Source organism: Aphelocoma coerulescens, chromosome 8 (assembly GCF_041296385.1).
Source record: "Aphelocoma coerulescens isolate FSJ_1873_10779 chromosome 8, UR_Acoe_1.0, whole genome shotgun sequence".
Lineage (NCBI taxonomy): Eukaryota > Metazoa > Chordata > Aves > Passeriformes > Corvidae > Aphelocoma > Aphelocoma coerulescens.
In genome coordinates this window covers 14,422,235-14,435,182 of record NC_091022.1, presented here as the reverse complement: position 1 = coordinate 14,435,182, position 12,948 = coordinate 14,422,235, and the positions used below count along the sequence as shown (strand labels likewise).

General features: G+C 39.2%; 1 protein-coding gene across 8 annotated transcripts in view; it reads right to left on the bottom strand.

The window, feature by feature from the left end:
- The window catches only part of PLPPR5 (phospholipid phosphatase related 5), a 218,906-nt gene that overhangs the window by 14,220 nt on the left and 191,738 nt on the right, over positions 1-12,948 (bottom strand). For all 8 annotated transcript variants that reach the window (XM_069022612.1, XM_069022611.1, XM_069022613.1 and 5 more), the window contains 2 exons: positions 10,266-10,398; positions 7,802-8,052 (listed from right to left, as the gene is read on the bottom strand). In XM_069022612.1, coding sequence (XP_068878713.1) covers positions 7,802-8,052; positions 10,266-10,398 — 384 coding nt within the window. The remainder of the gene's footprint in view (positions 1-7,801; positions 8,053-10,265; positions 10,399-12,948) is intronic.

Genomic DNA, 12,948 nt, shown 5'->3' with positions numbered 1-12,948 from the left:
AAGAATGCAAGTATTTCTTACAGATTTTCACCAGAGGCTCCAAGTTTGTAATGCAATCACTTTGAACTGCAAAGGAAAACATGAGGCTGCACTGAAGAACCTGCACCATCTCTCTGGCCAACAAATGGCCAATCCTTTTGGTTTGTTTGGGGTTTTTTTGGTACTATCCAAAACCTTGGTGGAATTGACCGGGGAATCAGTTTATGAAGTGCTGCAATAATCCAGCCAAGAAGCAGTTTAGAAAGTGTGGTTACAGTTCCAATAACTGAAGAAGTAGTGGTCAGAGCTTTTCTAAAAAGAGTGATGTCTGACAGTAGTTTTGTTCAAAACACTAGAGAAAGATCCATGGCTTAGAGGAAGAAACAAAGCTTAATCTTAAAATAACATCAGAGTAGTGCAACACACAAATCTTCAATGTACTTTATATGATGAACAAGAAACTAGTAAAAAGATTTCCACTAATTCAGAGTAAAGGTTTAGAAAAAAGAGCTTTGGGCTTTATCCCCAAGCCACGCGTCTCTGCTCTTCTTCCTAGACCATTTCATGAAGAGTGTTTCTCTCTTTGCTGATTATCCTTTTATCTTAGCTCCTTGTGTTTATGCAGGTTGTCTTCAGTGAGTTACTCTTACTGTGCAGAAAGGTGATAAGAGAACTGCAACCTTAATTTCCAGCTTTTTAGCCCCACTGTTTTTTTCCAAGCTACAGAGTACTGCACACTGAATTAACTCAGCAACCATCTATTTTAGTGAGTCTCATTGTTCTCCTGGATACTACTACCATTATCCACGTTCACACTACATGCTAGGACAGCTGGTGCTAGGAAAAACACTGGAATATTTTTAATACAGAGTAAGAAAATCAAATTTCAAATACAGCTTGGGTGAAGTTGACACAGGGGAGTTAGCAGGAAGCTATCCTGCATTTAATTCTGTATTGTGTTATATTAAATTGAAATAACTACTGAGAAGGAAAAACCTGCTTGTTTAAGGCAGGTCATGGTGACATATTTCAGTTATCTGTAACAACTGGTCAGTGCCCAAGAAGATTATCTCAATTTTTAATAAGACAAAACACATTATAGTACAAATTATTGATTCTGAAGTACTTCAATCAAATTTCAACATTTTTAAGACAAAGTTGAACCCAAAAAGTGTTCTGCATAAAATTCTCTGAATGTTTTTCCAACCAAGCATGTCCTTCAAATCTCTACTCAAAGCATTGAGGAAAAACAACGGCAGATTCATGCTGTACCTCACACAAGTAATAGAGACCTCCATTTGCCAAGTCCCTTCTTTATATGAGCAGTCATGGTTGTCATGCCCAGCTCATTATTTGAAATAACCTGAGAGTTCTGCCAGCATAGGCACCATTTCTATCTTTTCTTTAAAGAACAGGTACCAATGATGTTAAGAATAGCATTATATTAAAATATAAGAGAATCAACAGAAACAGGCCAAACTTTCCTGAAACAGTGGAACAAAAAGTCTGTGTTTGCAAAACTCTATATAACAAATATACCCTCCTCCAGATACCCTTTTTTAACCTTGGCCTCTGGTAGCTCTAGTACAATATATTAACACAGTCAACTCAGTCAAAGACCTGATTTACACTAAGAATAAAATAAAATTAAGCAGCTTTTTTCTTCTTGATTCTGGTGGAAAAACTATAAACCAGCACAGTCATTAATTGACAAAGAGTAAACAACCTGTAAAGATGACAGGATCTTTCTTTACTTACTTCTAATAAATATTAAATGCAGTATCAACAAAGGAAAGTAACTCAGTGATTTAAAACATTAGTAAAAATGAATGACAACATAACTTTTTACATGGCTCAAGATGTTTACTGAACAACTTCATCACCATTCCTTTTAAGAACAAAAACTGGGAGAGGAAGAATCTAATGAAAGAAAACTTTTAAATTAGTTAACAACAAGACCAACAGCAGAGATTTTGTATGTAACGTCAAGGACTGATACAGTAGTTAGAATTACTATAGCAGGCTGCACATTCTCCCGCAACATCAGAACAGTGGTGAATCTTCTCTTGAAGAACTTCTGCTTTCCTTCTTCCTGAAATAAGATTTTAGTATTAAAAGATTTAGAGCTGTCACCAGCACGCAGACACTGGCAAGGAGTCATATGAGGTGGATTGTTACCTTACCACACAAGATAACAATATTTACTAGATTTTCAGAAAAACTCAAGTGTTTGACCTTCAGTCTTCAAAATACTGGAAGTGAAGCTGTAAGAGAGCCTAATAAATTGAAAGAACGCCTTTAATTGAAGTGGGTTTGAAAATAAGAAATTGAAAGAAATTACCACCATCATCAGCACAGACAAAGCAAGCCACCGGCGAGGTTTCTGATGGGACTGACTCGGGCCATAGTGTAAGGAACAACCACAGCCTTGGCATTTAGCCTGTACTGGGAAAGTACTTCAAAAGTGTCATGTTGCAAGTCTCATGTGAAGTTTGTCCTAAATCTTGTGCAAACAAAATCATTCCAAAACACGTAAGAAAACAACAGGAACTGCATGCAAAGTGTAGGACAAAGTGGATTCCTGGGCTATGCTGCAAGCTCTTTCTAGGCATCTTTCAGCTACCTTTAGGCCCACCCACACCAACACCTATGCACACAAACACACGTGTAAAAGGTCTCAGAATCCCATTTCAGTTACACTGGAGCACACATCAGGCTGGGTGCTGCAACCAGGAAGAAGGCTAATTTTTCTTGCTGATTTCATCAGCCTGGGGCTCAGGGATTCAGGTAAGGAGATCCCTTCTGTGTTTGGCATTTCATTTCTCCCTAAAGTAGATGGCCTGGGAGACTGACAAAGACTGGTCCATCAGTGGGCAGTGAAAAATGACTCATAAGGCAACAAGAAGAATGAGGAACAAATCATTGTACAGGCACCCATCCCAGGCAGCACTTCAAACATAATTTATCTCATGTTTTGTTTTGCTTTTACAATGTGCTAGCATTAAAGAAATATTCTTGAATTATTTAAGTAATATAAGCAATGTTATAAATGTTCCACCCAAGCAATTTTCAATATTCATCAGACCTACAGGAAAAGAGACACTCAAGAGATCAAAAAGCTGAAAAAGTAGTGGGCTGTTGTAGTCTATAACCAGGTTCTGCGCTTAGTTAGAATCCTGTTTGACAATCTAAAATCTTTTCAGCTTCCTTTGGTAACAATTAATGGGTCAAACTATTTCTAGAGCAAACCAAAGTCATATTCTCGAATCATCTGGGTCCTTCTGCCCACTGAAGATTTCTTTTAGTGTTTCTGAAGACTCTTCCAGCTTTCTCTACGTGTTTTGAACAAATTATTTATGACCCTAGACAAAAATTAGCTTTCAAAGTCAGGGGCCTGGCTTGGCAAAAGGAAAAGAAAGCTCTAGAATTCTGGACCTTACTATTAATTTTCCCACTAAAAACTCCCCACAGCTGTAACTGTAAAACAGCTGGAGAAGGAAAGAGGTATCTTTCACTGTACCAAGACTATAAGATACACCCAGAGGTTTTTTGTTTTTTTCTTGAGGAACTGAATTGTAATGAAGAGCTGACTGACATCAAATTTATAGAGGTCTTTAGATAAATTCCTGGATCAAATGATAATGTTATTTTATTATTTGGTCTGAAAGAAACCAATACACTCAATATGTGAACCTCATGACATATGTTCTATTATCAGTATTGAAGGATACTTTTACTTGCTGCACCAGATACTAAAAAGAAATCCCATTGTCCTCGAAAGGCAGCGAAAAGAATCCTTTAATTTCCTAACAAAAAATGGACAACAAAGTTAACTCAATGAGGCGGCTCTGCTACCCCTTTTCCTCCTGAACACTTCCTTAGGTCTGTCACAGAGGCCTATCATGCCTTCACCAGCTGCCCATTTAGCTGGAATCTACCAAGTACTTCAAGACAAAGGAAAGGTGAGACAACACCTACACCTATAACTGGATCAAGGAGTGACACTGAGAAGAATATCACCATGTTGCCAGCACTGTTACCCAGATTGCCTTGTTGTCTTTTCACAGTAACTTACAAACACACTAAACAGCAAAAACAATGCAGCAAAATGCTAGGAGCAAGAGCCTTGCAGAAAATGTGATCATGGGCCAAACAAAAGCTCTGCACAGAGGAAAAAATTATTTGCAGGCTTTATCTGCTAGTCCTGTCTGAGGTCACAGTTGAGGCCAAGGGCTCACAGTACAAAGCAGTAAAAGCTGCCTACAGACTTAAGGGCTGTGTCAATTACCAAGGCACGAAGCCTGTTCCTGTATCATTACAAACCCAAAGCAAGTCTGAAATGTGTGTGGTAACACAAAGTTCAAACACTACCCTACCCAACTGCTCTTGTCCAGTGCAATAAGAGCAACAAAAAAAGTGCAAAACTTTGCAGAATGAATTAAAATTTCCCTTAAACTACAGCTACCAATGACCAATCCTCTAGGTCTGCAGCACCAAAGGACAACTGTTAGTCACAGGTTTTATATTTAAATCTATGGGAATATGCTACCTACATCTTCATATATCACTTCGAAATCCTACCAAAAAAAGACTCATGACTTCCACTTTCTGTGTCTCAGTTGTGGAAAACACCCCAAGTGTGTGCATACTTGGCTACTTCAAAACTCACCTCTAACTGTCCAGGCTATGTCAGCTTATGCATAACAAAATGTGACTTATACAATTATATATTTTTTAATAAGGTTGCAGTGTTTGCCTTAATACCTATGTAGCAAACATTTTTCCAGCTGAGAAAGGGTGAATTGCAATGCTGATACGAAATGAAAGCAGGTGCAGTCAACTAAGGAACCCAACTCAAGCAAAAACAAACAAACAAACAAACAAAAAATCTCCAAGGAGATCAGAGCAGACACCTAAGGAAAAATCCAGGCACCAGCCAGATTAGTTAGAGATTTCAGAACAGATTTACAGTAGTTCTTTTTGAAAACACTGGTACACTGGGAAGAATGAACCTGAAAGTCTGAAGAAGAAAGGTAATGCATCATTGAGAACATCTGTGTTTGGAGCAGGGCAGAGAAAACACCTAACCACAGCACTGCCATTCAACATTTCCATTGCTAAGTCTCTCTTGATAGGTACTCTCCTGAAGTAAGTAATGGAAGCAAACATTAAAAAAGGTCTAAACATTAGCAAAACAACTATTTCAAAATGACTGTACTTTCAAGCAGGAAGGGAATTCTGAGTTACCATAGCAGCCACCCACTCTCAAAAGAGGGGAGAGGGGAAAAATGGAAGACTCAAGAACTTAGATGAAAAAAGGAGCTATTGTTAACAAGACAATATGCACAGATGCTAGGTGATAAGAACATGGCTGCACTTAAATGGAATGAGACAGGGGAATCATTAGATAAAGCATAGGCTTTCTTTCTAAATGGGTTGATTGGTGAAATCACACAAGTCTAAAAGCATTTACTTCACTACCTCGGAGAGCAAGGACCCTCTTAGTGTGTTTTTTTGTCTTTAAGTTGGTTTCATTTTGTGCACAGCTGCCTGAAATATCCAGGGAGGATTCCATAACAATCTCTCCCTCTCTCCAAAATTTCTGTTAACCAGAGAGAAAGCACATTTTGTACCAAAGATTATATGCTAATGAAACAGTGAGTAATATATGGAGGTCTTTATGTCCATGCTCTCAATAACTATTGTAGCATGGCTCCTACAAAGACTAGGCTACTGTTTTAAATCTTCTACTCCAGTGAACAGTGATGAGAAAATTGTTATTTAGGGCCAACTATCCTGATAAACATCATGGCAGTGTAAGGACATGACCCCAAATATTGGACCACTGAATTTTTTTTCCCTTGGAGTGTAATAAACAGTATTTTTAGCTTCAGTCATGCAGTAGGATTTAAGAAAAAAAAAAACAACCAGCCAATATTGTAACAAGGAGCTACTATAGGAACTCAGAAATCCTGAGCGTAGTTTCTAGTGCCTTAGTTAAATGATAGCAGTGTCAAGCACCATGCAGCAGTGCAGTAATGACATAGGATATATTCATTTCTGCAGTTACTGAAAGAGCAAATAGTAATGAAATGGATCTCAGCAGCTTTAATTTTTTATATTGCTAACTGTATATTCACCACAGACAAGGTTTGCATAAAGTATTCTTACTCATGTCAAAAGCTTTATATTAGGTATTAAACCTTACTGATGTCTACTTTTTGTTTTTAAAATGTATTAATACTATTTTACTTTCTGCTTTGCAGTAGCTGAATAGTTGGTTTCCTAGTTACTCTGACTCATGGCAACAGTGGAAATCCAACTTCACAGATGGATGAGAAAAACAGGAGCAATTAAAATGAAAAATTCTGAGTATTTTCTAAAATAGCTAGCATCAAATTTAGAGCATTTCAGCCTCAGATATCTCCCCAAATAAAGACAATACTAGTAGAAGACTTATACTCGCCTCAAGTTAGAATAGAATATTAGAATAGAATATTGTTCATCTCTTATTTGCAGACAACACCTGCCTGTACTAACTGATCATCAATATCTCTTAAACAGACATTGCTCACAAGGAACCTTTGATAAATGCTACCATCAGTGCTGCAGATTTTAAGCAACTGGTTCTAAAACCATATGCAGAAGCACTGAGTTGACACACTGTCTCTGGATGGGGCTGGGATCTTTGCCATATTGTCAAGTATCAGTTTCCAGATCAATCAGGAATTAAAAGTTGGCTCATTTGGTATGTGCTCAAAAGCAATACACACTCACACATGTGTGTCTACATGTGCATATACACTCACATCAATAGGCAGGCCACTGTCCAAATACTCAGGGAATGTAAGGGATGACTCCTGCAATGACCACAAAGGTACACACACCTGTCTAGTTTCCCACTGACACTACGAAGGCAGCCCTGGGCTCATCCAAAGGGCTGCAAAAGGCTGTGATTACCAGTGCAGGTCAGGTAAGACATAGGCATGTGCTGGGGAGAATTTGTCCCCAGCACAGGAACAAGATGTGCTCCTACTTAAGACTAGAATGATAAGCATTCCAAACTAAGCCAGAGTTACACTTCAGTGAGAGTAAATGGTCACTCTTCCTCTCTCCTGCCCCTCCACAACCTATACAACAGCTCTGATGCCTGGCAGCAAGCACCAGTTTTTATCCCAGCACTGTTCATCACTCCCTATAAAATAGAGGAGAGAGGGGAAAAAAGGGTCGATTGTCTTGTAGCCCACTTTATTGCATAACAAGAGCCAAACTGACTTTGCATGAACAATGAGGTACCTATAAATACCAATTCTGGTACCAAAAGACACACAGGGATCTTGGGAAACCTGCAGAGATCAGACATACATATAGCTCACCCTTTCTGCTTCACCTTACCAAAGAATATGGCCATGTGCAATTCTGCTGATCTGCACGGGTTAAAATACAGAGAGGTACCACTACCAGACAGAAGAAATGCCAAGCCCTACTCCTCAGCACCCAGCAAAGGACTGTCCCAAACACTCTGGAAATGGGGAAAAAGAAAACCAAGGAACTGGTTATCTTAAATCTACAGATTATACCCTTTATAGACAACTTGCCCTCTCTTAGCATTGTCTTAGCTTTCAAGGCTTGGAAACCACTACACCTTGTCAGAATTAAGCCAAATGAATCATTCTCACAATAATTCACAGCAGGTTTACATATAAAAAAATCAGCCAATATTTTGGGCCTTATCTTCTGCCCATTCCTCCCTCCTCCCCCTGACAGTGCAAGTCATTTGCTTTCAAAAAAATAGTGACATTAAATGGTATAATATACTTACAGCCAGATACATAGCTGCATATATGCTTAGTGCTGCTTCTTTGGATGGGAAAGTCTTTCTGGCTTTCATGATAAGGTCTGGATTTCCAGTACAGGCATGTACACTACTGATGAATTGTGTGTACTGTTTACATCCAAGTGCTGTATAGTTGGGTTTACAAAGTGCAAGGAAATGGGGTGCAAGATTCCCTGTTACTACTTGTCCAGCATTTACAAAGATGTCCGTAGCAAACAGTCCAAATGCGTAAATTCCTAAAGAGGGAAACAAAGAGTTACATTTCCAGACAATTTGTAGTATTTATCACAGCAGCATACCAGCTTCTTCCATTCAAGAACATGAAAAATCCTCCCATGTACTGTACCCTAAAGACCACGGCTCATGCTGGAGATGGCATTTTCCTACAAAACTGCAGTAACAACACTGCAATGTTCCCACACACCTGATGTCTCTCCAGGCTTTCACAGGAACACCTACCCCTTGTGCAAGTAGCCTGCTTTCCTAGGGCCCATAGCCATGCATGTCCCCTGTTTGGGGCAGTTGGCTTTACTGGTACCTAACTTTTGCCACTAAACAGAAGTGACAGAGGGAAATTCTTTACCCTATAAATCTGCTTGAAAACCAAGGTCAGACCCTGATGGAGAAGGAACTTGGAAAGTCATAACACAAACTGGACAAACTTTTTTTTTTTTCTCTTGCATCTGTAAAGAAGATAAAGTACTGAATAATTCAAGATTGCCATGCATGAGTTGTCTTCATCTGCCTGCTACTGGGTAAATCTCTATGCATGGCATATTAATCACAGTATCAACACAGTGAGCTAAAGATTTATATATTTGAGGAGCTACTTATGCTAAAGAGTTTTTTCAATCAGACATATCAGTGAGGCATTAAGCACATGTACTCAATCATTAGAATGTAAATGCATGTATCTGATTACTTAAAAGAAAACAGATTCCTGCTATTCTGAGGTCCCTCTCTATCCTTTTGTAAATAGAAAATGAGCTCTGGAAGAACATGCAAACACAGCACCCTGACCAGCAGGAAAAGCCAGTGGCTGCTTGTTCCAATTCCACCTGAGCTACAGATTTCCTCCTGTATTTCCATGGGCAAAGCACCTTACCTTTCCCATACTCCACTGTGAATACAGAGTGAGTTCTGGCAAATCCCAGTTTCATGAGGCACTATGAGGACTTTGATGGATCAACATCACAGCAGACATAATTCCACAGAAACATGCATTTATACAGGTCAGGCTTTTTTTCTTAGCAAAGCTAGAGGACCAAGGCTGATTTCTGGGATCCTGGCTGGTCAACAATGTCACACTAATGTTAACTCCTGCCGAGATGCTAGACTCTGGTGAGCAGCATATTGTGCCTGGCTAAATCACTTCACAGAAGGGCCTGTCAGCCAGTCCCGAGGGCGTGCACTGCACAACACAGGTGGACACATCACTCTGCAGGAGCACAATGGGTAGCTATGCCTCATCTGCTGGAACAGCAAAGAGGCCTTTGTTCATTCCTGCCATCCCTATCAATTTTTCTTTTGCTTCTGTGAGGAAAGAAGGGACCACTCAGTGGGAAGAACATTCAGGCACTGATTACACAGAGAGGAACTGGAGTGGGAGGAGCTCCTTATCATCACTCCCCACCTCCTCCAGACCTATGCAAGACAGTCTCTTTCTCACCAGGAGCAATGGCACTCTGGGAAGGCAGGCACAGTTGTCACACAAACACTGCAAATACAGACACAGCTGCACATGCCCTCCCTCACCCTGAGTCTGGGGTACACAGCAGGATTAGCTGCCCCAAGGCTTCATTCCTCCAGCTGTTTCCTTTAGATGCAACCACGAGAGAGAAGCAAACAGCAGAACTGAGCCCTGCTATGGCATCCCTGCATGTATTAAAAAGCAGCATCTGGAAATGTTCAATACACATTTTGAGTGGTGGGACTTCTCCCTCCAAACACATTTAGAACAAACTAAGAGAAAAGATCTCACATCTACTAAAGTCAGTGGGGGAGTTTCAGCCAAAACCAGCGTAGCATGGATTTTTTACAGTTTTCTGCTAGATACTATAATACAATATCCAGGCTAAGACAGCACCTAAATCAACTTAGCTTCAAAGACACATTTATAACCCAATGTCTTCAACTTTGGGGTGTGTGTGTTTACTATTACCTATAGATATGGCACAAGGATACTTTCTCTACTTCACCCTGCTTCAGGCCTGCTAGTTATTTTTCCCCTGCAGTCCCAGCTTTTTCTACTTTTACTGCTGTTTCTGCAACTGTTTTTAAATCCAAACTTTCAAAAAGCTTCATTTGCTACCTAAAAGGAAAACTGCACCTCAGTTAAGGCTACACATGAAATGTTATATGGTTATCTGACTATTTTCCCCAGGTAAAAATTAAGACATAATTGATCACTCTCACCATTCAGAAAATGAAAGCAGTAATTTGCTCATACCAAGGAATCTGATGGTCCTGCGTACCAGTGGATTTATATAACAACAGTCTCCAGTTAATATTGTTTTTTCTTGGTTTTCAAAATCCTTTGTAGCTAACTGTAGACAAAAGACTGCAGTTTCTCCAACGATAATCTTAGGGGAGGAGAAAAAAGGGGAGAGAAATGGTACATCAGATTACAGCAAGTAAAATACACTAATATTACAGAGACAGACATCTCATCTTAAAGAAACAAGACCAAACCAGCACAAAAGACAGCATAAGTGAATCAAGTTCTGTACATTAATCTTCTTATGAGGGAAACATGCCTTATGGCTTGCTTTATTTTATTTGCCTTAAAAGAGAATAAATTACTACAACCAGGATTTGTAGTCGACATAACATAACCTAGTTTTCCAGATGAGGGGAAAGAGAAAGAAATCTATTAGTTCAAGGACAACATAATGCACAAGATCTGGACCAAAGAAAAGCCCTAATCCTGGAAGATGCTGAACATTTCAGTTCCCATATGGCATTCACTGACACTCAGCACTTCGCAGGGTCGAGCTTTAAATTTTGGACTATGGTAGAGAGAAAGGGAAAAAAAAAAAGTCATAACAGAGCTCCCGTTCACATCAGAGGTTTGGTTTGCCTGGAGGTACTTAAGAGGGTTTGATTCACATTTTGCTAGCTAAATTTATCAAGTCTGGCTTTAGCTCTGTTCCTCATGCTTGAATGAAGTGTCACCACTGATATTTTAACATTAAGAATGGCCTGTTTCACATTCACTCCACCAAAATAGAGTTCTCACGTCTGTATATTATTCACATTATGGTTGGCAAAAAATAAACATAAAAATCACAAAATGAGAAAAAATATATTTTGAATGTTAAGTATCTTCTCTAGGTGGTGTATTTACCTGTACAACAAAACATGACCTTTAATTTATTCACTACAATTAAGGATTGAGACTTTATGCCAAAGCCAAGACTTTAAGCAGGTATCTATCTAAAACTACGATACTGAAGCTTTATGGCAGGCAACAAGGGTATAATTGAAAAGTAGAGTAGAAGGGTCAAATACTGACCACTGGATTCTAACCTTGATTCACTGTGGGACTTGCAGGCAAGGCCCTTCCACTCCTCTACATGAAAAGCTTAAAGCTTATTGATAGGCACATAACACTTTGATCAACAGGAATGAAGACCACCAAACCGAAATCTTAATAGTACACAAATACAAGAAATAATGCCATCAAATCTGATTAATTGCTGAGGTTTTCTAAACCTTTGACCTAGCAGGAAAATATAAATATTTTCATATATCACAATAGGTCTGAACAGTTCTACAAAACAAAATAATCTATGGGCACTGGCTCATGTGCACATTTTGTTGTCAACAGGAAGGATGCAATTAATGACCTTCCTTAGTTGTTTGTAGATTATGCAGATACCTTTGGGCTAAATTGTGGAGGAAAATGGTACTTACAAATAATGTGGTCCAAGTAACAAAAATAACTCTGGAGGCAAGTGTGTTAAAAGCAAAATTTAATTTGTCACCAAAGCAGTCATTTTCTATTACTTTAGACTGGCTTCAGATGCTAGTGGAATTTTTAGATGAAACAGAAATTTCAATACCTGAACTAACAAATATCCTCTCTCTCGTGATGCAAGCAAATTTTCAGCCTAGTAAAGTAGAATTTCTTCATCTATAATTAACAAATGATCAGTATACATGAAAAATAATTCAACCTTGAATTCAAGATCATCCAATTATGACAAGGAAAATTCAACCTAGTGATCCCTATAGCTCTCATGAAGAAACATACCAAAAAAATCAGTTATAATGTGATTCATAAGGTGACAACAGAAACACTAATACTTTTACTGTGAGTCACAGTAACGCTTTTCTTTCCTCTCAAGGACTAGGCAATCTGAATACAGTCAGATTCTGCCTTTAATTCTTTTTGCAAAACTCAATAGATTTCAGTAAAATTTTCACAGATTTTGAAACTCCAGGAAAGAGCAGAATTCAGCACAAAAGAAGCATCTGTGATATACAGTGCTCAACCTTTTGCAAGAACACCAGGAGTGACAGAAGCTCAACTCTCCAGCTCTGAGCAGAGACTGAATCTGCTGATCTAAGAATAAAGGTCGTCTTCTTGACTGGTAGGGAAGCTGGGATTTACTAAAGGGAGAACTGCTTGTTCAGTTATAGGAAAGGAGATCCTCACTGCCAGCAATCTGTCTTCATCAGCTGCATCTAGATCCTTGCTGCTGCCAACACTTTCTCCTTGTTACACTTCCTGTCGTTGATGGTGACCTGTATGAAGAAAACCCTCTGTTCCAAGAATAGCAGGGAGCAGCATTCAAGTTCTTAGCTGAACAAGAATACTCTTAGGGTAGGCACGTAGGTGCAAGGGTCAGAAGGATGTGGAATTCTGCTAAGGACAAAACCTCTGCTACAGAAGGCCTAGCACTCTGCTGTCAGAAGCAATCAGAGAGGGAAATGCCACTAAGCACACAAGGCATTCATCTCTATGCTTCCATGGATTCACTTCGATAGAATCCTTCTAAAATTTGGCAATAAATACAGGTTCTTTATTTTTCCGTACTGGCAGCTCAGCTAAAGCTGTTCTCCTTCCTCCATCCTTCAGCACAAGCACTGCTCATCTCAATAATCAGCCTATTGATGCTTCAGAAATG